General features: G+C 34.0%; 1 protein-coding gene across 1 annotated transcript; it reads left to right on the forward strand.

Moving 5' to 3' along the window:
- The first annotated feature begins 204 nt into the window (after positions 1-204).
- On the forward strand, positions 205-18865 carry Pal1 (Peptidyl-alpha-hydroxyglycine-alpha-amidating lyase 1). The gene is made up of 9 exons (XM_089650775.1): positions 205-442; positions 546-747; positions 2665-2905; positions 4646-4774; positions 7626-7789; positions 10523-10729; positions 11392-11733; positions 14238-14372; positions 18678-18865. The coding sequence occupies exons 1-9, from the start codon at positions 356-358 to the stop codon at positions 18863-18865; spliced, it is 1695 nt and encodes a 564-aa protein (XP_089506901.1). The 5' UTR covers positions 205-355.
- The last annotated feature ends 5466 nt before the right edge of the window (positions 18866-24331 follow it).

Genomic DNA, 24331 nt, shown 5'->3' on the forward strand with positions numbered 1-24331 from the left:
GAGGTGGGCGTGGCGGTTTCAAATGGGTTACGAGGCCAAAGCTTAGTTAAATGCCCCAGCCTCTGCCCATAACCTCTGCCGTTGTGGTTTTTATTTGTGCCGGGTGTACATAACATTTTTTGACGCAAGCCTACTTATGAAAATTTTCAGGATGTCTATGGATATAATATTCTGTTTCTATTGTCTATTGTCAATGTCAAGAAGCATTTGACAGGAGTCGTAGTTAAACTTTAAAATAAATTATCAAAACTCGGCAATGTTAGCTTAGAGGATTTTAAATTCTTAAATCAAGTGCGGTTGCAGTTTATTTACCCGTTAGGGTATTATTTTAATTCTCTGCATACAACTCTTAGCAATGTGTTTCCACAAGTTATTATATCTACCATATGTATCAACACTGTTGCTCCTTTGCACGTGTATTATATCAATTTCTGCACAAGTGGTAAGTTTACAGACATCTTATAAAGTCTTATAAATCATGTTGACTGTTGAAATAATTAGTAGTTGTAAAAAAGTTATAATAATATGATCTGTGATACATTTAGTACCCCCAGTCGAGACACTTCAGTATTGGCCAGCGGTTTATTCCCGGACCGGTGTATCAGGACCCGGCAGACTATAATGATGCCAACCAATACCCTGACTATGTGGCGCCTGTTCAGAGCGAGCCTGTGGACAACAATGCCTGGTCAATAGCTCACCAACCTCAAGTGAATTTGAATGCAGCTATCAGCAGTTTAAACTACAGTAAGTTCAAGCTTTCTGATTTTACAGCTCCACATAAAAAAGTCTAGGAGAGATTAATAAGCAAACCTGTGTTATTTATTTGATGTGGCCTGGCTAAATGTTTGTTACTTATTCCTACCTTAGAAGTCATTCTTCAGAACCCGCAACAGCTGTTACAATCGTGGGTTTTTTATTTTTCATTTTATTTTGCACCGGTCTATTTTCAAACCTTTGGAGATCTTTATTGCAACCTAAAATGTTATATGAAGTAGTTGACAATTACTTATTGATAGTTATGCCCAATTATTGCACAATCTCATACATTTAATTCATTATTATCAGTAAGTTTGTAAATATTTATGATCATATGAGATATGTGGAGATTTGAAGGCTGATGTGAGTGTCAAGAAAGGGGCTCCTAGATGGTTTGAAGAAAGGAGCGTAAAAGAAGGAAAAGAAGAAATTGGGGTATGCCCAAGGAAGACATGGCACGATCAAGTGAAACAAGTACTTGAGTCGGACAATGTAAAGAGCCAGAAGAATATAAGGGTTTTTATGAACATTAATGAAGCAAGGAGTGTGTGCCAAGACAAATTTATTTGGTGGTCCGTCCTCTCTGCCTACCCTTGCGTAAACAGGCTAGTTAGCCAGTTAAGTTAACATTATAATAGTCAATTACAAAAAATTATATTTATTAATAATTACACTTTTTACAAAATTAACACATACATTATTTGAAGGGTCTAACTTTTACGCCGGTCTTATTTGAATGGCTGGATAAGAATTGCTGTCCGATAATTTTATATCAATCTCTTTGTAAGGGTTCCAAATATATGTATATGTATTTAAAAACGTTAACCATGTCTTCCCCATCTTCTAATTCTTATTATTTATATGGAAGAATATTTTATCAAAATGAAACTATATTTAAACCCGTAGAACAGGCAAAAGATCCTTACACTTATCACACCGGAGATGCGATAGTTTTTTGTTTTTTTTTGTAATGATTTGTGCAAAAATAAAAACAAAAAAATTGTCACATAGTAAAATACGTAATTACATTTTTTACACATAAAACATCACTAAAAAGACTACCAAGACTGACTTAAACTTCAGTTTATGTAGTTGTTTTACAAAAGTAGGCTTTAATTTCAGACAATATTATTTTAGTTGAGATGTGGTGAGTACTATGTAAAAAAAAAAATATTTTTAAAGATATAGCTGCTTAAAACAAAATCCATTTTCCTGAATGGGACCCTTATTTTCGTCCCCATGAAGTGTATTAATATATTCAAAAATTTGTCGCACATTTTTTTTCCTGATCCCGAACAGTCACAGAAAATGATTTTTGCTACATAACACGATTTAAAAAATATATGATATGTAGTAGGTATGTACTTAAATATATAATAATAATAATAATATTTGGATGATTTTTATAGCGTCGTTTTTGTGCAAAATCACCTCAAGGGCGAAAATATATATATATAAATATATTTTTTGTTTATTTGTCTATTTTTGTCTGGTCTTTTCATTTGTACACAAATTGTCTTCAGGCGAAATATCATAAATATGTAACAAGTGTATTTTGTTTTGAATATTTTGTACATTGTGGTGCAAAGAAATAATAAATGCTTTAGATGACGGAATTCCCTTTATTTATGTATCTGTTCTAATTTTCTGGCGTAGATGAAAATCGTGTTTCAAAAATAAAATTTTGAACGGTATGCCCTTATACCAAATAAAACATATCAGGAAAAAATATAGAAACTGCCCTGGAAAACGTGGAATTATCAGGGAATTTTGAAATCCGTTTTTTGTGGCCACCCTGTATATTTTAAATATGTAGCCACATTGATCATGTTAATCTAATTTATTTTCGTACAAAGGAATGTCTTTCTGTTATCCTTATAACAATATGTTTATGACTGTGTGCAGCGCCCACATGGGTGCCTGGCTGGCCCTCACCGCTGGTGAAGCTGGGGCAGGTGTCAGCTGTGGCGCTGGACGCGGCGGGCAATGTAGTGGTGTTCCACCGCGCCACGCGCACTTGGGACCGCTCCACCTTCACGAAGGACAACCGCTACTGGAACACGCAGGAGCCGCCCATCGCCGAGCCCACCGTGGCTGTCATCAACTCCACCAGCGGACAGCTCATCGATCAGTGGGGAGAGAACCTGTAAATATACCAACTCATTTTACCCCGTTTAAGTCATCGGATGTGCATCCAGGTATATTCCTCGACCTAAAATAAATTAAGGAAAGTTATTCCGAATACGGTTGTCTTTTTTTTATGAAAATATATTTAAAAAGTTAATAATGACAGTAAAATTAGTTTTTCGATATCCCAAAAATGACCAAAGTTATGAGCTTTCAAAGTGAACTTGGATAAAACGTAAAGAAATAATACATAAATAATGATAAATAAACTATATAGAATAAAGAATGACTTTATAAATGCCTTCCAAACAAATTTAAAGGGAAACAATTGTTCCATTTAACCCAATAACCCAGCGCTCCGTCTCACTTCCACTCGTTTGACATCGTAGATCTCCATCCAATTTAAATTTCGTAAACACAGTTTGTATTGGAAATTTACACTTCGATTAGGTAAATATTTGGATTACGAAACACATCCACAAGGCACTTCTTGTGTTATTAATTAGTCTATGGGTAAAACGTATACATTTGTGTCTCGTAATGTCACACGAGACACAAAACAAAACAATTCATAATTGAAATGGCAGTGCTGCAGTACTGCTGCACAATTCATTTGATGTACCTTGGCATCACACGCTTATCGGCCGGCAGCAAATATCAACACTTGATGACTGCTTATATATTATACATTTTAAATATAATGAAATTTCGCTGTAGGAGACAGCTTCATGTGGATTTCACTATTTATAAGAAAATTCCTGCAATATTCCCCATTTCGGAAATATTTTTGGGAAATTTTAAAAACAAATTTCCTGGAATTTACCCGACTCGCCCTTTTTCGAAGAGATTTTTATTCAGCACCCCCATCACAAAACTCAATCACCTTTTCAACTAATGATAGACTAGAAGACATAAGTAAAAGGTACTTTTGTTAAAACCCACAGTCTTAAAATATTTGAATAAAAATGGTGTTATGAATTGACCATTAATTTTTGTTTATTATGTGTTACAAATCTCACCCATTATACATTTTAGGGTTTGTTTAACATTTACAATGAAAGAAACGAGCATTCAACAGTTAAACTTTACAAATATCTAGCCGTCCTATTTACATTATCATAACCTAACATATATTATAATTTACGCAGGTAGGGTCGATATAATCAGTACAAGGTTTAGTGTGATTAAAAGTATGTCACATAAATATGTATAATACTAAACATAAACATTAAAAAGCAACCAATAATTTTGTATGTATCTTTTTCAAATAATTTTTTCATTATTTGAAATAAAAAATTTGTTGCACGAAGGTCTGATCACTTCATGGCTACATCAACGCATTTTTCAGTAGTATTTTTTTTTTCGCTTTCTTTTTCCACTATGACAATTTTTAATCTGTCTTGGAGAGTATCCACTTTTTTCACTGGGCTGTTCATTTTTAAGGTTGAAACGCTCTAAAATTAGAAAGCAAGTAAGATAACCGCAAGCGTGCATCGCTGTGTTTGAATGTCTAACGATGACTAATGTCAGAAGCGGCCATCGGCAGCGATAAATGGAGCAAAATAGTATAAAAACTGCGTGCTTTAAATAATTAATGCGGCAACACGATGCATAGAGAAAAGACCAATGCAATCTATTTTTGTGAGTTTACCGACGGGAAGAAATAAAAACGATTATTCAAGGAACGGTCTATTGATATTTTACTGTATGCTACTGACTAGCAATTGGATATTTAATATAAACATGTTTATCTCTGCAGGTTTTACCTTCCCCACGGACTGACGGTGGATAGCCAGAACAATATCTGGGTGACGGACGTGGCGCTGCACCAAGTCATGAAGTTCCTCCCAAATAAGAAGGATGCTCCAGTCCTTACATTAGGAATAAGGTTATTCATTTTACTATATCTATAAGGCTGATTTTAGTGTCACGCTCACCGTCAGCGCTCATAGATCAGCGCGTAGTTCGTCAGCGCTGAGGCTCATCGTGGCTCGTTTCAGTATCGTACTGACCGCCTTACTGTACAGTCGAAGACCAAAATGCCGAGTGTATTAGTTATTGCTGCTTTGTACTACCTATCCCATATTTTCGAACAATGTGTCGGCAATATCCTCCCAGGCTTTGTTTCTTGCATCTTTATTTTTAGAGTGGATCGGATGCATCCCACAATTTCTTCCTCAGGCGAACCTCATCGATAACTCGACCTGTATCCACTTCGCGATTCGCCATGACTGTACACGCGATGACGCCTGCTCCGCTCGACACTAGAACGCTCACTGAAAGCAGAGGCGCTCGTGCGATCGTCAGCGCCGACAGCTACGCGGCGCCGACGCGCGACGCGTACGGCCGCGTAGCCATCAGCGCTGACCACCTTGCGCGCTGATAGCTACTCGTCATTCAAAAACGCTTCCTAGAAGTTCATATATCTCGACCATCAGCGCCGACGGTGCGTGGTCGGTCGGCGTGACACTAAAATCAGCCTAACCTAGCAAGTTTATCTGACCAATGACAACCCTTATATCATAACAACTCCATTAAATCTATCATGCCAAGCATAAAGAGTACAAGTCAAAAACAACAACTTTCCAGGAGAGCGATTATAAACTGTGAATACATCTATTGGGTGATGCCTAAATTTAATTGAAATATATTTATGAGATTTTTTATTTTCATACTAGGTGAAGATTTTGTCACAGAGATTGAAAAAAGAAAAATCTTTTTCTTTTTTTTTTTACTTATTCTGTTTATACCTATGACATTTATGACATGTATTTTCACTCACCACTCACCGTTGATTGACATCCTTTTTGCTTACCAGGCCGGCAATAAACATGCCACATTATGACAAAATATACAGTCAAACCTGTTTTAAAATGTAGTTATTTAACTATTATCTTGTGAACTGTATAAATTTGTACATACATATATTTATATAATATGTGTGTTTTAACTTTTTTACAAACTTAATATTCATTCATAAAGGCAATATGCTTTGAATTGTTTTGTGCCTTTCAAGTTGTTACTTGTAGGCTCTATTATTGTAACAAATTCAATAGTTTATCACATGTTTGGATGTTGTCTTTTGTTGTGAAGGTTGTTATTATATTGTGAATGGCCCAAATCCATAATTTTTTTAAAAGTTGAATACATTTTATTTTACCAGTAAGCAATAATTATTAATGAAATAAAAACAATATTTTTTGTTTAAAACCACGAATTTTTATTAATTTTAAGACCGACCGGTTTCGCTACACTCGAGCATCGTCAGGGTACAAAATTAAACCACAAAGTGATTGCTTTCTACGAAAATAGAAGAAAAAAAAAAAAAAAAAAAAAAAAACAAAAACAATAATTATTATTTGGAAATACCTATATAAATTGAGAAAAATCTTCAGAGAAAATAATAGAATTGTTAGAGCACCTGACTGGCAATCAGAAGGCTGCGGGTTCAATTCCCGTCGGCGGCATGTATTTTTTCTCAGAAGATTTCAACTTATATAAGTGATTCAGGCTAATAATTATTGCTTAAAAATAATTTTGTCCTTTGTACTATGCCTAAAACACCTTGTCTCTTAAAACATTAGTTTATCATTAAATATAACATGTTATTTTCTTTATCTCGCCACCTGTAGAGAATATGATACAGCCACCTGCAGCCAGTATATAAAATTATATCTAACCAGAATAGCCTGCAGACCTGTGACAAATCACAGATAATCTGAATTTTTGAAAAATCAGTTCCAATTTTGAAAATGACAACTAAAATAGTTTTCTGTCAAAATATTATTTTATATAGTTGGACACTTTATTGCTTGTCTGAATTCTTCACACAATCCTTTCCAATTTTGACAGTGACACTTAAATTCAAAAGCAAATCCGACTTGGTTGAACCAAAGTTACATAGACCGAAATAATTATTTTTCTTATATCTAAATGGGAGCCAATTCTGTAGCTCTTTGCTGGCTGAAATATATACCTTGCCTTGGCTCCTTCTGCCTTGATGGTATGAACAACTCGTTTTATTTCAGTTATGTACAGGGTTTTCCAATAAGAGGTGTTATTTTGAATAGCCCGCTATTTCGGTAGATGTTACTTTTGAAGCTGTCATTTTTTGACATTTGACAAGTAGAAACTACGCCATTAATAAAAATGGATCGATACATGCTTCAACAACGCATTGAAATTATTAAAATTCACTTGAGTGAATCAAATGCAAAAATCTTGAGTGATGAGGCCCATTTCCACCTCGGTGGCTTCGTCAACAAGCAAAATTGTCGCATCCGAGGCTTTGAAAACGCAAGAGTTATTGTTGAAAAGCCTCTCTATCCTCAACGTGTGCTGTTTGGTGCGGTTTATGGTCCGGCAGAGTCATTGGACCTTACTTTTTCCAAAATGAGGCTGGAGCAACAGTTACGGTGAATGGATTGCTATCGAGAGATGATTAATGATTTTTTATGGCCGGAATTGGATGGCATTGATCTGGACAACGTTTACTTTCATCAAGACGGCGCTACGTGCCACACAAGCAACGAAACCATTGATCTTTTACGATTGAATATTTGATATAACACCTCTTATTGGAAAACCCTGTACTTTGATCTCTGGCTCGACTAATTTTAATTTCAAATTGTGTATTTCTCTAACTTTCGGTGATAAAAGATTTTTCACGGGTACAAACAAGCGAGTGTATAGTAATATAAACTTGGAAGGAGGAGTTCATGTTATCATTTGATGTCCAGGTTTACTCCCGGGAATAGCAACTACAACTTTTGCAAGCCGAGCGGAGTAGCGGTGATGGAGTCGGGAGAGTTCTTTGTGTCCGACGGATATTGCAACACGCGCATCATCAAGTATTCTGCCGAAGGAAGGAAGCTGCTGCAGTGGGGGAGGAACTCCTTCCACGGTAACTACACTTTCACATTGCATTCTTAATTCCTTCAATATAATTCAACAACATTTGAGGAAGAGAAAAGAGTTTTTAATTTATTTTTTAAATTTTGTATTGGGTAATTGTATTTCTTACTTAATTAACATGTGTCTGAAATCTTGTTGTACAAGAGGGAAGATTGTGAATCTGCATCACATAGAGCACCCAAACTTTTTTATCCGAGCATTTGGTTTTTTTTTATTTTTAAATTTTATTCCTAATAACCTTTTGGAGTCGAGTCTACGCTTCGACGCATTTTAACAGACATTAACCTTTTGAACGCGTTAATATGCTCCGTGTTATCTATACCCGTACGCGGTACATATTTTCAAATACCTATGCACGCTATTAAATGTCAAATTATAGCATTCTGGCATGATTTATTGGACTATATAGACAGAACAGATTATTCTCCACAATATGACAACAAATCCTCGTGTGTCAACACTCTTAGATGTTTATAAAAACAAAAACATAAATTTTCATACAAAGACGCACCGTATCTTTTGAATGTGGTCCCGCCATTCACTCGGCGTGTGTGTACTTAGGTGATAGACACAAGTGGGACACCATGAGCACTTATCATTTTTAGTTATGAAAAGTTGTGAATGACATACTAGTACTAACGCCATCCGTTGACAAAAATGTAAACTAAAGGACTAAAAGGCGCGAAGAGGAGCACTTCATTATCGATCTTTTTTTATGAAATACAATTTTATTTTTGAGAAATTCTTGTAAATGTCAGCATCGTGATAGTTCTACGAATGTCCAAGTGAGCAAGAAATACATTTATGATCTAAAGAGCGCTGGAATATCGGCCGTCAAAGTTTCCGTATCAACTGTTGATACAGCCGCGTGTGAGTATAGACTTTTTGCCGTAACAACAGTTGATACGGCCGCGTGTAAAGAGTTAAACAGCTGATGTTAACCCCTTGATGACTGATTTCTTTCAAATTTGACCTAAAAAATTCCAACTTCTAACTCTGATCAAAATAGTTATTGCACAAAATCGATTTCAAAATGCAATGTAGTATCACCAGTTTCACGCTTTTACTACAAATATCCAGACACTGTGTACAATTAATATGATTATCAATAAACTGATAAGGCGACCATTCTTATCTATCGTTAAGAATGCAATTTTTAAAAAATAATTTTAATCACAGTTATTGTTTTTTTATCATACATTTAAATAATTACAAATTTTAATTAGTAGAGGAAATCGTAATATATTTTTAGCATTGAATATAATTTTTGTGCAAACTCACTTTCAACCCGTTTTCTGCTAAGCGGATAATATTATACACATATAATCCAGTTTCATTAATGATGAAATAAATAAATAAAAAAACATTATTTATTTACTTTGAAAGAAAGTTACGTTCTTTTCACTAGGAATAGTTGACATAGAGAAGCAGGTTCTATCTGACAATTTGGGAGGCGCGTTTGGGTACCGCTGTCCCGGTAATCATTTATTGGATACCCGACACTTCAGCCATAGGTCACCTCGAGTGTTTCACTATGTTTGGTGATAGCAGGAGTGCCCGGATTCATCGGGTGAGGTGTGTTCAAGATGCGTCTGCCCACAAGTTGCGTGGCATGCCAGATCGGGAGAGGCTGGTGTAAGGAGACCCTTTGATCTTCCCACCAGGTCTCTCGACCCATCGCCTCACGCCACAGTGGGAGGGATATATTCATACGTTTGTCACACTGATCACTAGATTCTTACCCAACCCTCATACGTTTTACCTTCCCAGAACTTCCTCTCCTTCCTTTCCTTATAAAAGACCTGCCACACAGCATCCCCAAAGATGACATAGGCCCTGAGGGAAATTATTTTCCTCAGGGTGTATATTATCAGGGTGTAAATGTTAAAATAAATATATATACATATATACCCTGGTCAGATGGAACCTTGCTATTCCAAGGGAATTTATAATAATTTTTTTGCTGACCAGGCCCAACCCAAGCGGTGGCCCAGTGATACTCCTTCGACACTGTTATAAGATGAGATAATGAGCTCTAAAGTAACGTTCTCTTTTTTTTTTTTTTTATTTTTTTTTATTAGGTACAATATTTTTTACAATTCAAGTTTTCCAGTAATGTAGGCCTCACTGGGTGGCTTGCCCGTGCTGAGGCCTTCATTTTATAATATGAAATATAAACTACATAATACATTTTATGAGAAAAATTATACATTTGAAATTAAAAATACATAATAATATATTTAAAATTAAAAAAAAAAAAAAAATAGTACATTGAAAATAATCTTGTGTGTTTGTGAGTGATGTGTGTTTATATTGGTTTTGTGTGTTACATGTAGGTTTTATTTTAATTTTATTCTCTACAACCCATTATTACAAAGCATTATTATGTCAGATAAAACCTTGCTATTGCAAGGAGATTTATGGTTATTTTTCTGTTCGCCATGTATGACCCAAGTAAAAATTAAAATATTATGGCTTTTTGCAATTCTATATAATATTTCCATGTGTTGCATTGAAGGAATAATTGCATGATTGTGGATTAGACTTAATGAATACATGACAACATGTGTAGGATAGTTATATGGTGGCCAAGTGACCAAGTGACACTTAAAATACTGTTATGAGATAATGAGCTCTAGAGTCAATTATTGCATCACAGTGTTGTATCAAACGGAGCCCTGCTATTCAAAGTCGACTTATAGATTTGTTTGTTGGTTTTTAGGTGCGGCGCAGGTGGTGGCCCAGAGGTACTCGTTTGCCGTGCCGCACGCCCTTGCGCTGGCCGAGGACAAGGGGCTGTTGTGCGTAGCGGACCGGGAGAATGGGCGCGTACAGTGCTTCAACTCCAACAATGGCACCTTCGTGTCGCAGTTCCACTCTCCCATCATCGGTTCCCGCCTCTTCAGTGTGGCCTACTCGTCCGTCAATGGTACAACTTTTTTTTACTAATCCAACACAGGAGGCCCTGATGAAAATAATTTCCCTCAGGGTCCTTTTCATATTTTGGTATGCCGTGTGGAGGGTTGTTTTTAAGGAAAGGAAGGAGAGGAAGTTCTGGTCAGGTAAAAGGTATGAGGGTTGGGTAGGAGTCTAGGGAGCAGTGTATTCAGAAGTGACGGACATATGAATATATCCCTCCCACCGTGGTGCAAGGCGATGAGTCGAGAGACCAGTTGGAGAGGTAAAAGGGTCTTCCCAAATCAGCCTCTCCCGATCTGGCACACCACACAGCTGGCGGGCAGACGCATCCTGAACACACCTCACCCAATGAACTTCTATTTGTAGAGTTTTGTCAGCCGATATTTCAATTATTGGGTGGTTGTTGTCTTTCGCATTCAGCACATTCTTTTCACGTTAGTAATTTATAAATATTAAAATATGTATTGAGGTAGTTTTCTGGTTTATTTTTTAACTTTTAAGGCAGTCAAAACAATACAAATTAAAAAAAAATTAAACTGACTTTTGCTTGGAATATCCAGAGATTTTATCCACAGACCTGACAACATATGTACATTTTTAATTGTTACTCATGATGTTAGGATTTCATAATAATTATTAGATTTATTTTGATGTTACTTCGTTTTTATCCAGGCGGGCAGCTGTATGTGGTCAACGGTCCCGAATACTCCCCCCGGCCAATTCGCGGCTTCGTTATCGACATCAACACCAAGAAGATCCTGTCTGAGTTTGGGCCCAATAACAAAGACTTTTCCAACCCGCACGACCTCACAGTCTCCAGGGACGGCCGGGAGGTTTACGTGGTGGAGCTGGACCCCTTCAAGTGCCACAAGTTCGTGGACCAGACTATCCCCCCCGAGGCGCTCAGGAGCGAGGACAAGGGGGTGTCCGACCCTAAGGTTGATGTGACCGCTGGTAATAATTCCATGGCTGTTATCTCGTCGGTGGCTCCTGCCAAACCTACTGCAACCGTCGGTTCGTTCAAATCTTTTTCATTAGAAGTTTGCACGGTTTTTATTTTCTTCTTTTTTTATACATGTAGTATTCTTTATCTTCTTTTTACGCTTATTTATATTGTATTCTGTAGATTTTAATTTCTGCACTAATTATATTATATTTCATTACCGGCAACCTGGACAGGTGGAATTGTATTTGTACCAACCATGTCCCCATTTCCACATTCAACGAAACAAAGTCTAATTTCGTAGTTAATTTAGGTAGGTAGGTTTTTCGTGCCATTTACGGTTGCTTCGTTCCTTTCCCATAAGTTAAGCTTCAGTCCGGCAGTTCAGCTTGCGTATGTATACGTAGTATTGAGTAGTTTACATAATAATTATTTTGATTGTATAGGTTTAGTGCTTGCGTAAATTTGGACTAATATTGAAAAAAATCATACGTAATTACTTTTTACAGATTCTTTGAGGGGCTTTTTTACATAATTTATCATGAGAATAATTTATTACAAAATGCTCATATAAGTTATAAAATGGCTATACACGGGATTTGCAATGGTGTGAATAGCTATTATTTAGCTGTGAATTGAGAATATATTTGTTTTTATCCATGAAGTGCCAACATTTTAATGTAAAGCATTCAAATCTTTATTCTAAGAAAAAAATTGTTACTTCCAACTTTTAGTCTGCAAACATTTCAGCTCCTTTGATCATAACTTATTCTGTCCACCTTCAGTTTGTTTAATTTCAAAAGCACAGTACTTCAGGACAATCATTTATTACATTACAAAAACGTTTCTAAACGCACCAAATCAGCCTGCAATTCGAAAATTTTGCTGAATTCAATCGACTCCTAAAAAGTTAAAAAAATTATTATTATTATTATTGAAGCCTAAATTAATTAATAAGGTTCGGTTTTCTTCTTACTTTCTGCATTTTCTATAATACTTTATTACCGCCTGTTATTATAAAATTGTCTTTTTTATATCTTGTTATTTTTTTTTTTTTTTTTTTTTACAGTATTACCGCACAAGAGTCCCAACTGCTCCCGTCTGGAGCCAGTGAGACTATGGCATCCCCAATTGGGGTATGATGTGAGGCTGAGGGTATTGGGGAGGGGAGGGAGATGGGGAAGAGGAAGGTGGGGAAGTACCTGGCTATTCAGATCTGGTTACCAAACACGGCTAAAGCCATTTCAAGCAACGTTTCAATTCTGAATGGTGGTCTTACACCAGGGCGATACTGAGAGTATCTTCCACTCTGGAACGTGCCGCAAATATACTATATATTATTTTAAATTAATTAATTGTGAAATAACACAAATTAATCAAATAAAATTTATTTGCGCACGCCGGGTTCGAACCCGCGACCTTCGGATCTGTAGTCAAAAGCGTATACCACTAGACCACGCCGGCCGTCATTTGTTCTGTTTTCTGATTACAATTGTCATATTAGAAAAACTATTTCTTCCAATACTTTTGTGATAATATTGTAAAATTCTAACATTACACTTCATCATTTCCTTTCTTAGATTTGTAACTGTTAATATATTTTATGCTTACAATATAATATCTGTCTTAAACATTCAATGTATAATGTTGCATGATTTTATTAATTTTAATGTTAATAACATAACTATAGTGAAATTTTCTTTAAATGTTTTCCAAGGGACTGGAAAAAAAAAAACTTCTTAACCCGTAGAAGTCAGCAAGAGTAGACAATAACATACTTGATAAACGTGACATTTTATTTTTATATTTAACACAACCAGTAGAAGTAATATCAAAACTCAAAATTAATTTGAAAGGTCGACACTGCAATTTACACAGTTACACACAATTGTGTGAATTGCAGTGAATTCTTCAACACTGCAATTGCAGAGCTCTGGCTTCTAAGGATTTAGTGGGAAAACCTTATATGCATCATAAATTGGGCCATTTTCCAAGTTTGGTTTGGAGAGACCCTTTGACTTCTCCAACTGGTTTCTCTTGACCCATCGCCTTGCGCCGTAGTGGGAGGGATAGATTCATACGTCCGTCGCTCCTGGACACTGATCCCTAGATTCCTACCCACCTCTCATACCTTTTTCCTTCCCAGAACTTGCTCTCCTTCCTTTCCTTAAAAATACCCTCGACACAGCATCCCCAAAGATGACATGATGATCCTGATGGAAATTATTTTCCTCAGCCCTCCTGTGTGGGGTTAGTGAAAAAAAAAATGATAGCCGCGTCGCTAAAGATAAAGAGAGTCCCTCACTAAGCATGTTTTTTTGTAACTTTAACTTGTTACGGTTACAACTTGCGGGTGAGTACACGGCTTAATGTATCATTAAAGACAAATGATATAAGAAACATTGCGAAACTACAAACAGTAAGAACAATGTTTCACTAATAGGTTTAGTTAGAAGAAAATAAGTTACTCTCATTTTTTGTTTTACAATTTGGAGCTATTGTGCATTATTGTTCATGATAATTACATTCATATTACAGTTTATATCAAATGAGTATGTATATTATAATGTTGCAGAAGGCCTATCGCTGACGGGAGGGGGCTGGGCGGGCTGGGCGGGAGTGGCGGGAGGCGTGGCGGGGGGCCTGGGGGCCGTGCTGCTGCTGCTGCTGGGCGGAGCTGCACTCCTCGCCCGGGCCAAGCACCACCGAGGTACACCACTGTTTGACGAGAGCGAGAGTCTGGTGCCCTAAGTCTTGCATTAGAACACGCCTTTCTGCCAACGAACCTTACTTTATCCTAAATAGTTAATAATCTGACCGATTAGCACGGAAATATGTAACGCAGTCAATTATCTATTTGTATTTGTTAATTTTAATATGCTTTTTCTAAATATACCCGGTTGTAGACAATGATATAGATCTCTCAACTAAATTAATATTTTATTGTTAAATATTTCTGCTTGGAATTTATCTTTAATGGCTTTAAAGTTATCATTCTTTGATGACCTATAAGTATCAAGACACATCTCATGAACAGGGATGGAGTATTATTAAGTCTAAAACCAATAGAGGCTATTATATTTACTACCGTTACTATTTTAGCGTGGCAATCGGTCAATATGTTTATTTAATACGTTAGACTGTAAAGAACCATAGACCTAATACTAGTAACTGAATGATGGTTTGAACAAAAGCTTCACACTTTAGTTATATAACTTTGAAATTTTCGGTGGTTGAGTTGAGACAGCGTTTGGGTCCCACCCAGGCATAGTGTGTTCAATTCCTCGACTGGCTAAGTCCTCCATCACAACACAAGCAACATTTTCCCTTTGCTGTGGTGGTAGTAAGAGATTGTCAAATATTGTCAGGTTATTCGTAACCCGGAAATGTTTGTCTTTCTTAAAAAAAAAAAAACTGTAGAATGTCAGAATCTCTAAGTTGGGACACAGACAAGTTTCTGGATCCAGAACGCTATCGTCACAAACCTTACAGCAGCCGGGAGATTTTAAAATACTTCGGCCCGGTGATGTTTTTCTTTGTGCACGATTAGCTTTCGCTTATAACAAATTACAATGTGCGCACATATTAATGTATAAAAATATAGCAGCTTCAAAGTTATATTGTATTTACAACAAGCAGCCCTGAAATGCATATTGTTTCCATCGATGGCAGCTAAAGATTTAATTGCAAACCTGTGAAATTCATTTTACTTATTGGGTCTATAATATTTTTATGGTGTAGTGTGTTGGTTATTAAAAACTTGAGATTTAAAATAAGCATGAATTTTTATCAATTTCATTATGAATTACATACTTTATTATTCACATCTTTTCACTTTTTTGTGTTGAATAAGTATGTATGTAGTTGTGTATTTGTTTTTGTTGTATTCTTGTTTACTATATAAGTTTGATTTTGTTCCTATATCGTATCCACTCTTGAATTAATTGGTTGTCTATTTTCTATGCTAAATTAATGCTATTTTTATTTTAAATTATGAATTTAATAACAATGACAAAGAAATCAGTATTCTACGAAAGATCTTAAAATAATATTTTTTTAAGTGTAACTTTGAATTCAATACATTTTTTATTGTAATTACACTCAAGTGATTATGAAATGTATGCCATTTTAGTTTTTACTCTAATTAGAGATTTTGGATCAAGTTTATCGACCAAATTATTAATAATTTAATACACCAATAAATTTTTGTAATAATAAATTGTAATGCATAATATTTATTTGTATTTTGACTAAGTAATTTTTTATTTATGTTTGACTTTAGTTTTTTTATTATTTATTAATCTGCACAAAATGTACATTTTGTTATGGTTGTTTTTTTTAATGTTGTCTTTTTTATATTCACTTGTCCAATCCATTTTGCTGATTATTGACTTGATTTATACATATCTCTGCTATATTTATGGATGATTCTTCAATATTTGTAGCAGTGCCCATTTCGGATTGATTTCAATCTTATTTGTTGTGTTTTCTGCTTGAAATAATTTTATATATACCTACCCAACGTAATTATGTATTTAAGTACCAATTTACTTATTCTATGTACTTAATCCACACTGACTTCAGACAAAGGCTAACTTTACACTCGGAAGTAAAATTTACGACTTACGTAAGTCTTTTTGTAAGTTACTCACAGAAGCGTTTACATATGGATCCAATTTATGGCAATTAATGCTCACGGAAGTTGTTCGGTAGTTTATTAGTGCTTATAGCGACCATTATATTTGTAAGTTTATTTGCGCTAAGTCTTCTAAATCTCTTCCTGTCAACAACGATTTGCTGCTATCAAATTTACGCCATATTGTTAATAAAGATGAAAGGGCCCAAATAAAGTATTGGAATAATATAATATAATAATGAAGTTGGCTTGAGAGAAACAATTCTCCATGTGCTTTTGTTCTGTTAACGGCGGAATTTTATCCGAATGACAGCAGATGATGGCAACCGACATTTTTATTTATTTCTTTTGTTTGATAGATTTTTAAACATTACAATTTTCACCTACCATACTAGGCTAATGCCCGTGTTATGGTAGCCATACATTGAATCCAAATACTTCATTGTTGACAGATATGTATTGAGATTAGAGAGGATTGGACCGATAATTAAAAAGAATTTGCTAATTTTCAGAAAGCTTTTTTTCCACCTAAAAATAATTGATATCTCTCAGGTTTTTGGAAGCAGAATTTTTATTTTCAGTTTACATTTTATTTCGTGGGTATTGGTTATTTTAGTTTTATCCATATAATTTTGTAACGTACTTATCCACTTATCCTAATCAGATTATTATAATTATAATTTTTAATAGGAAAAAAATCCTACAAAAACCTATCTTCTTAATTTTGACATCTCACATTTGCGCATGTAGGTACCATTTCTTACGGTAAGCGTCTCAACTTATCAAACTGACTTCATAAGATGTGAAAAAGCTTTAAGTTAGCGCAAACACAAAAAACAAACAAACCTGTCAAAAATTTACGCCTCTTACGGCTTCTGTAACTTGTTATAAATTACAGTAAGAGACTAAGGACGGTTGTTTCGGAGAATTCGAACAATTCATCAAATTACAACGTTCATTTTCAAGCTCTGTGAAAGATTTTTTCAATTTCTGTTTTTATTTCAGTTTTGTCAAGCAACTAGCCTACAATGATATAGTAACAGAACTTGAATAGGACTTTCACAGAACCCGAAAATGAACGTTGAAATTTGATGAATTGTTCAAATTCTCCGAAACAACCCGTCCTTACAGTGTTCACATTGGTAATTTTGCCTTAAGTCACTTATGTAAGTGACTTACGGTAAAAACTTACAAGTGTAAAAGCAGCCAAACGTTTGACGAAAAATTAGCTTATTACCAATTTTAATTATGTTGCATTTTTGTGTTATTATTATATTATGTATTTTTATATTTGTATTTATTTTTTAAAATGACCCAATAATTAATGAGTAACAATAATTATCTTGACTAGCTGAATAATCTCAGCATCCACTTTGACCCCCGCCAACTATATACAAAGAAGAAGAAAATTACAATATTCACTTACTAACTCACATGATTCAAACAAATGTTGAAAATACATCTTACCCAGTTTTTCTACCACAATTTTATTGTATTACAATGTTATATGTATTTAAATTATTATTATACCTAATATGTATGTATTTTTATATTTATTTATTTTAATTATTCATTCCAAAGTAATGTATTAACTAGACAATTCAGTGTTTATTTTTATAAACCAGTGATTTTTGTAGTGTTTAATTGCACGACTGAACTAGGCTCAATTATGTATTTTATTTATTTATAATGTGTCTTTTACATAAATTTATCTAAATAAATGTTTTCATCCAGCTTTTGTTGTTTTTTTATTTTTGTTCAGATTGTTTGCATGGTTTGTAACGCACATAATGTTACCTTTTTTTGACACATGACACAGGCACAATGTAGACACCTATTTTTTTCCAATATGCATTTATATTTCCAGGACTTCTTGTCTATTTAACCCATCGGCATAGTAATTTTTATTTGTGACATCTGTGCATACTTGAGAAGGATTGTGCAGTATTGTACAGCATATTTCCCCAAATTAAACACTTTTATGCTTTTTTATAGATTATAATTTTATTGCAAACTATCTAAGTATGTTGGAAAAGTTTAAGTTGCCCCAATAGGGCGGACAATATGCCGATGCGAAAAAAGTGTAGCCCCCCAATCTTGGCGGCAGGTATGCCGATGGGTTAAGAAGCATTTAATTCTGTACTCTCAAATTCTCAATTACCATAATTTTCGTCTTGAGTTAATCATTTGTCAAAATTTCACAAAAGTTCGTATATTTACAATATCTAAATTGATATTTTAATCTAAACTGTGTAAAATGACACTGAATACGCCCTAATTATTTTCAAACCCCGTTACAATTTGTTATGATTCTACTCTTAGAGAATCACAAAGATTTTCAAATCTGATGATGGAAAGTTTTTAACTGGCTCCATTTAGGTTGTTTATCTCCGCTGACTCCTCGGAACCGACGGCAGCGCTGGGACTATGCTCCCGGAGCGCCAGACTTCAAGCTGCGCCACCTGCTGGAGCGGCCCCGGGGAGCCGGATTCGAGAGGATCAATACAGAGGAGAGTGACGAGGAACCTACTCCGGCCACCAGCATGCTGGCTCCGCAGAATGCCTGATCATTAGATGCCCATACTATTGTCAATGCATAATGTATGTAGCCAATTAGGCAGAATTCCAATAAGCACACTTGCAACTCTCTCGGGATTTAGTTCATTTACATACAAGCGAATGTTGGGATAGCAAGTGTTCTTATGGGATAGCCTATATCCACTTACATTCTAAAAAGAGGTAAAGACACGAAACGAAGACTTGTAAAATAACAGTATGTTACAAAGAATTTAAAGATACTTACGTTCATCCACATCAAATCAATGTTTGTTTAGTCATATTTTGCTAGTCATTTTTTGTTTAGGTATAATCCTTTTTTGGGCTCAAATTAATATGTATAATAATAAATTATCCTCCAACAAGACGACAGAGTAATTACAGTAGAGTTTCCTTATTCGTATGATAAACATATTGTATTTGTTCGAGGACAATTAATTATCTTCGAACAAGAGGACAGAGTAATTACAGTAGAGTTTCCTTATTCGTATGATGAACATATTGTATTTGTTCGAGGACAATAAATTATCCTCGAACAAGGAGACAGAGTAATTACAGTAGAGTTTCCTTATTCCTATGATATACATATCGCAAATTACTCTGTCGCCTTGTTCGAGGATAATTTAATTTATTATCCTTGAACAAGGAGTAATTACAGCAGAGTTTCCTTATTCCTACGATAAACATATCGTAAAGAAAATTGAAATGGTAGGTATGTGAATTTTTACACTATCCAAACGTTCAGAAAATTTATAGAATAAGTTAAAAAATTACTGTTTAAGAAACATAACAATAATTGGGGGGGTTTAGAATCATAAGGAGCCCATCTACAAAAACATAGTATTGAGATAAACTTATTATTATTATTATTGTATGCCCAACTGATATGCCCAAATGTATTTTTTAAACTGCTGTATGTACGAGTTAGAGCTTTGTGTCACTAATAAATATGATTATGGCATTACCGAAACCAAGCCTAACACAAAACACCATCTTTTGTAGCTAAGCCCCTGTGATCCTAAGCCCCCGAATAGAGGTTGACAATGATAATCTGGATTGCTCGAATCAGACGTTGGCGCTAGTGAGCTAGGAGGTAATTCTAGCTGTCAATAGTAGGCCACTTGCATAACTTTTTTTAAAGTTTAGGCAAAAAATTATGACATTTAATTTTTTTTTTTTATTGTATTTTTGAAAATTTCAATTGACACGACGGGAACCATTTTTTAATAAACTGGTTAAACCGGACGCAATTTTATCGATATCAATTTTTTTTTTTTTTAAACTTGCCTCTTTGGAAACCATATGGACCTGTACGATCTTTATTTATCGGTCAAAATTCCGGAGAGCGAGACGCTGCGTTTTATTGTTTAAAAATGGATTCACATAACTACAGAAAGCAGCAGGTTCAATTCCCGTCCCATTTTTTTCATTTTTCTCGAAAGATTTTTCAATTTGTATGTGTTTCAGGCTAATAAATTATTGCTTAAAAATAATGTGTTATCCTTTGTGTTACGCATAAAAAGCTTTTCTCTTAAACATTAGTTTATCATAAAAATAACTTGTGAAGTCTTCCTTTTCCAAATTGCGCTTGCATTTCTTTTTCTCATTCATTTTTCGTAATTATTTACCTAACCGTTGCACTTTTAGGCGCAGATTATGGAAATTACACTTTGTCTTAACAATTACTACAAAAAACAAACATTTACTTGCACAAAATAGATTATTAGGATCTTAGTTTGGGTTAATTAAGTAATTTAGATTGAAACGAAACTTTCGCAATAGTCACAAAATACTAAAATTAAGTTGAAAAAAAGTGTAATTTTTCACAATCTGTGCCTGTTAAAAGTGTGGTGGTTAGGAAAATATTTACCTAATTTTTTTACTCCTTGACACTCCAACCACCAAATATAAATAATCAACAATTAAAAAATAAATGTCATCCTTAAAACATCTTTTAAATTGGATCACGTGCAAAATACGGCCGACTACACCGGCGCCATCTGATTTGAGCTTTCCAGATTACCTGTCATTGATAATAACGGTTAGTTTTGTATGACATTTTTCATATAACAGAAGTGGCGAAGTCAATAAACAAAAAAACTTGGATTTCCACGAGTCCCATCTTTTTGACTTTTAAGTGAACAAGTTCACATTTATCTCCATTCGTCACATTTGGGCATAAGCCACTTTTGCACTGACAACCTCAATGATTATAGTACTGATATCGCTAGTTTGCTGCAATAATGACAAATATCAAACATAAAAATATCCATGTGACGACTTATTTGGTCAAAACTAACAATTTCCACTCACCTTTTTACTAGTAGGTAAAAGGTGGCTTCACAGTATTATTACGATAACTAAAAATATTAAAACTCAGAAAATTTACTTACTTTTAATTGTCATTATTGCAACAAACAAACAACCATAAATGAACCACTCACCAAGCAACATGTGCACTCCACCACATTGAAACAACTATTCCCAAAAAGCAGCTATAAATAATCATATATGAATTCATAATAATCAGAATAACAAGGAAATTTCTGCTGTATTTACAATATGTAATATTTTATACAATCTACTAACTTTTGTTCCTTCTATACGAATGACATTTCGCTAATGTACCTAATTAATATGTCTTAAATATTTTAAGTTTTCTGGTTAGTTTACTAACTATCTTCTAATTAGTATCATAAATCATATTAGAAAATTGTGTTATCTGATTGATGAATAACCGCCTAATTCCTCAAGATACATCAGATTTCATAAAAATAAGCTGAACAGTTTTTGGAAAAAAATTGTATCTGTGCTTCAAAGAGTTAATTAAAACTTAGTTGCATTTAATGTCTTGAACATCTGTACAAATGAAACGCAATACGTATAAAGTTAATTATAGGAAAACCCATTTGAAATATCAAATGCAGTGGAAATCAGATGACACAAAAATGATATGAAAATAATTATCCCAAGTAATATAATATTATAAATGAGTGTGTTGGTTTGTCTTTCCTCACGGAGCGACGGATCGACGTGATTTTTTGCATAGGGATATTTGGAGGACTGGGAAGTGACAAACGCTACATCTCATACTGGAAAAAAATTTCTTTCCCATGGGAAAATTCTTTGTACATTCTCCATAATACCATGTGAACGAAGCGATTTTTCATTTAAATTATTTCAACTTTCCCTGTCTAAAGTTCTGAAGCTTCAAATCTATTTGGTTTATTATTATAATTCCATACACTGTGCAGATTTTAAACTTTTTTTAGTATTCATCATAGACATTTTACATAGGGAATTTAATTTTTTTTTTTTAATTAAAAGTATGTATTTTGTTTTAATTTTTGTAAGCAACTTGTGATTCCATACATTTGATGTTAAGATATTTCCACTGCATAGTAAATATTTTGCCTCAAGTGCCAATGTGTTGTCCTTTATATAATTTTAAAAAAACATATGCAGAACTCTCAGAGTAAATGAATGTCTAAATAATGTAAGGTATCTCAAAGTGTATTACATAATTACATACATTCCTACTGTTGCATGAAACATAACATAATACATATTATTAGATTTCATTATAAGTATTGTAAACAATGAAGTATGTAGTAAAACACTATCATGTTTAAATTCCATTAGGTACTAAATTATTTGATAGAAGCCTAATGTAATTTAAATACCTACAGAGTAATGTATAATAATATTTGTATCAAAAATTAAATGTTAATGTATTCTGCAATAAAATATAACCCCAAAGGTTTTGTTAAATCAGTATTGAACCATATCTCAAATATGCGTTTGAATATAATTCATGATTTTTACCGGTAGAAGATTACCACATTAAACAGACTAAACAGCACTTATACAGAATGACTCTACAAAGTCATAACCTCTAAAAAAATATCTGTTTTGAGATAAATTATGAAAACTGTTACTTGCCTACTGGATGTTAGATACTATAATATTTTTTTGTTGTTATAACATATTCAAGCGAGATAATAAAAAGAGAGTGAAGAGATATTTTTTGCTATTGGTTGAATCATAATCAAGGTGTAGTTGACCGGTTTTTGCAAAAAACATCAAATTTCAAGCGTAATTTCCTGCAAAATTAAGAGCGATCTGGTTTTTAAATTCATACAAATAATACGAGAAAAAAACATTATTTTACCAACTTTGGAAGTATGTAGCACCCTCGATTGTGATTTTTTATTCAATTATGTTGTTTTTTGGTGTTCGCAATTTGTAAACAATACTGTCAGAAATATATTTTAAGCGACACAATTTTTTGACGGCCTCCGTAATTTAGGGGTAAGGCTTGACTAGCGATGGAGGTCGTGGGTTCAAATCCCGGCGAGCACAAGTAAATTTTATTTGATTAATTAGTGTTTTTCACAATTTATTCATTAAAAATAATATATAGTATATTTGCGACACTTTCCATAGTGGAAGATACTCTTAGTATCGTCCTGATGTAGGACCATCATTCGGTATCGAAACGTTACTTGAAATTTCTTTAGCCATGTTTGGTGACCAGATCTGAATAGCCAGGTACATCCCCATCTTCCTCTTCCCCTTTCCACTACCATAAGTCTCAATATATCACGTTTGGAGATACCATAGTCTCACTGGCTCCAGACGGTTGGGAATAATCTCTTGTGCGGTATTCACATTAAAATAATTAAAACCGTTGTTTCTTGCAGATTATTATAGACAAATTTAGGCCATCGTTCTTAAGTTTCCATTTTGTGATAGAAGCAAAAGCATGTATTTAAATTACAAAATAAAATTTGTTTTCTTTAACATGAGTGGGTGTAAGTACGCAATTACGATGTGATAAATGTATAAACTGAACATTATGAATTGTTAATGTCAAATATGTACATACAACAAAATTCATTTGTTATTTTATATCACCCAAAAACGACAATAGGAAGGTTTCAAATATTTTAATTATTTATTATCTTGCAGTGTTTTTAGGTTTTTTTTAAACTTTAAATTTGTAAATGTATAAATTTATACATTAATTATATAATAATTAGAATGATGTATTTAATACCATAAAGTGGTATTAAAACAAAGTTATTTTATTCTAATTATGTATATCCACAAAGTGTTTTGCTACATGTGGAAAAAAAAAAAGTGTCATTAATTATATGTTAAATGGTCGTTACGTTATTGGTTATAGTGGTAAAAACCGTTTCCTTGGCTGGACCAATAAACCCAGATATATGTCATGTTATATTATTTATTTTACTTTGCAATCTTTTATTCGATTATGAATAATTTCCACTTATTCTTATTTAATTTATCTTTTTTTCTTTATAATTATTGTAGTATTCCTATAATTTTACGTAGTGTGTTGGATCTGTTTTAACTTTTGGTAAATATACAGAAAATATGAACACTGTTAATACACACTTTTAATAGAAAAAAAACACTGTCTTTTATATAAAAATGAGAAGTAAGTATTTCAG

Source organism: Hesperophylax consimilis, chromosome 3, assembly GCF_061612785.1.
Source record: "Hesperophylax consimilis isolate HC1 chromosome 3, BYU_Hcon_1.0, whole genome shotgun sequence".
Classification (NCBI taxonomy): domain Eukaryota; kingdom Metazoa; phylum Arthropoda; class Insecta; order Trichoptera; family Limnephilidae; genus Hesperophylax; species Hesperophylax consimilis.

Excerpts from the sequence above, each read along its gene's own strand:
- Pal1 (XM_089650775.1), top strand. The coding sequence starts at position 356 with ATGTGTTTCCACAAGTTATTATATCTACCATATGTATCAACACTGTTG. Across the intron at positions 2,906-4,645 it reads GATCAGTGGGGAGAGAACCT|GTTTTACCTTCCCCACGGAC; the intron begins GTAAATATACCA and ends TTATCTCTGCAG. Across the intron at positions 4,775-7,625 it reads GTCCTTACATTAGGAATAAG|GTTTACTCCCGGGAATAGCA; the intron begins GTTATTCATTTT and ends TTTGATGTCCAG.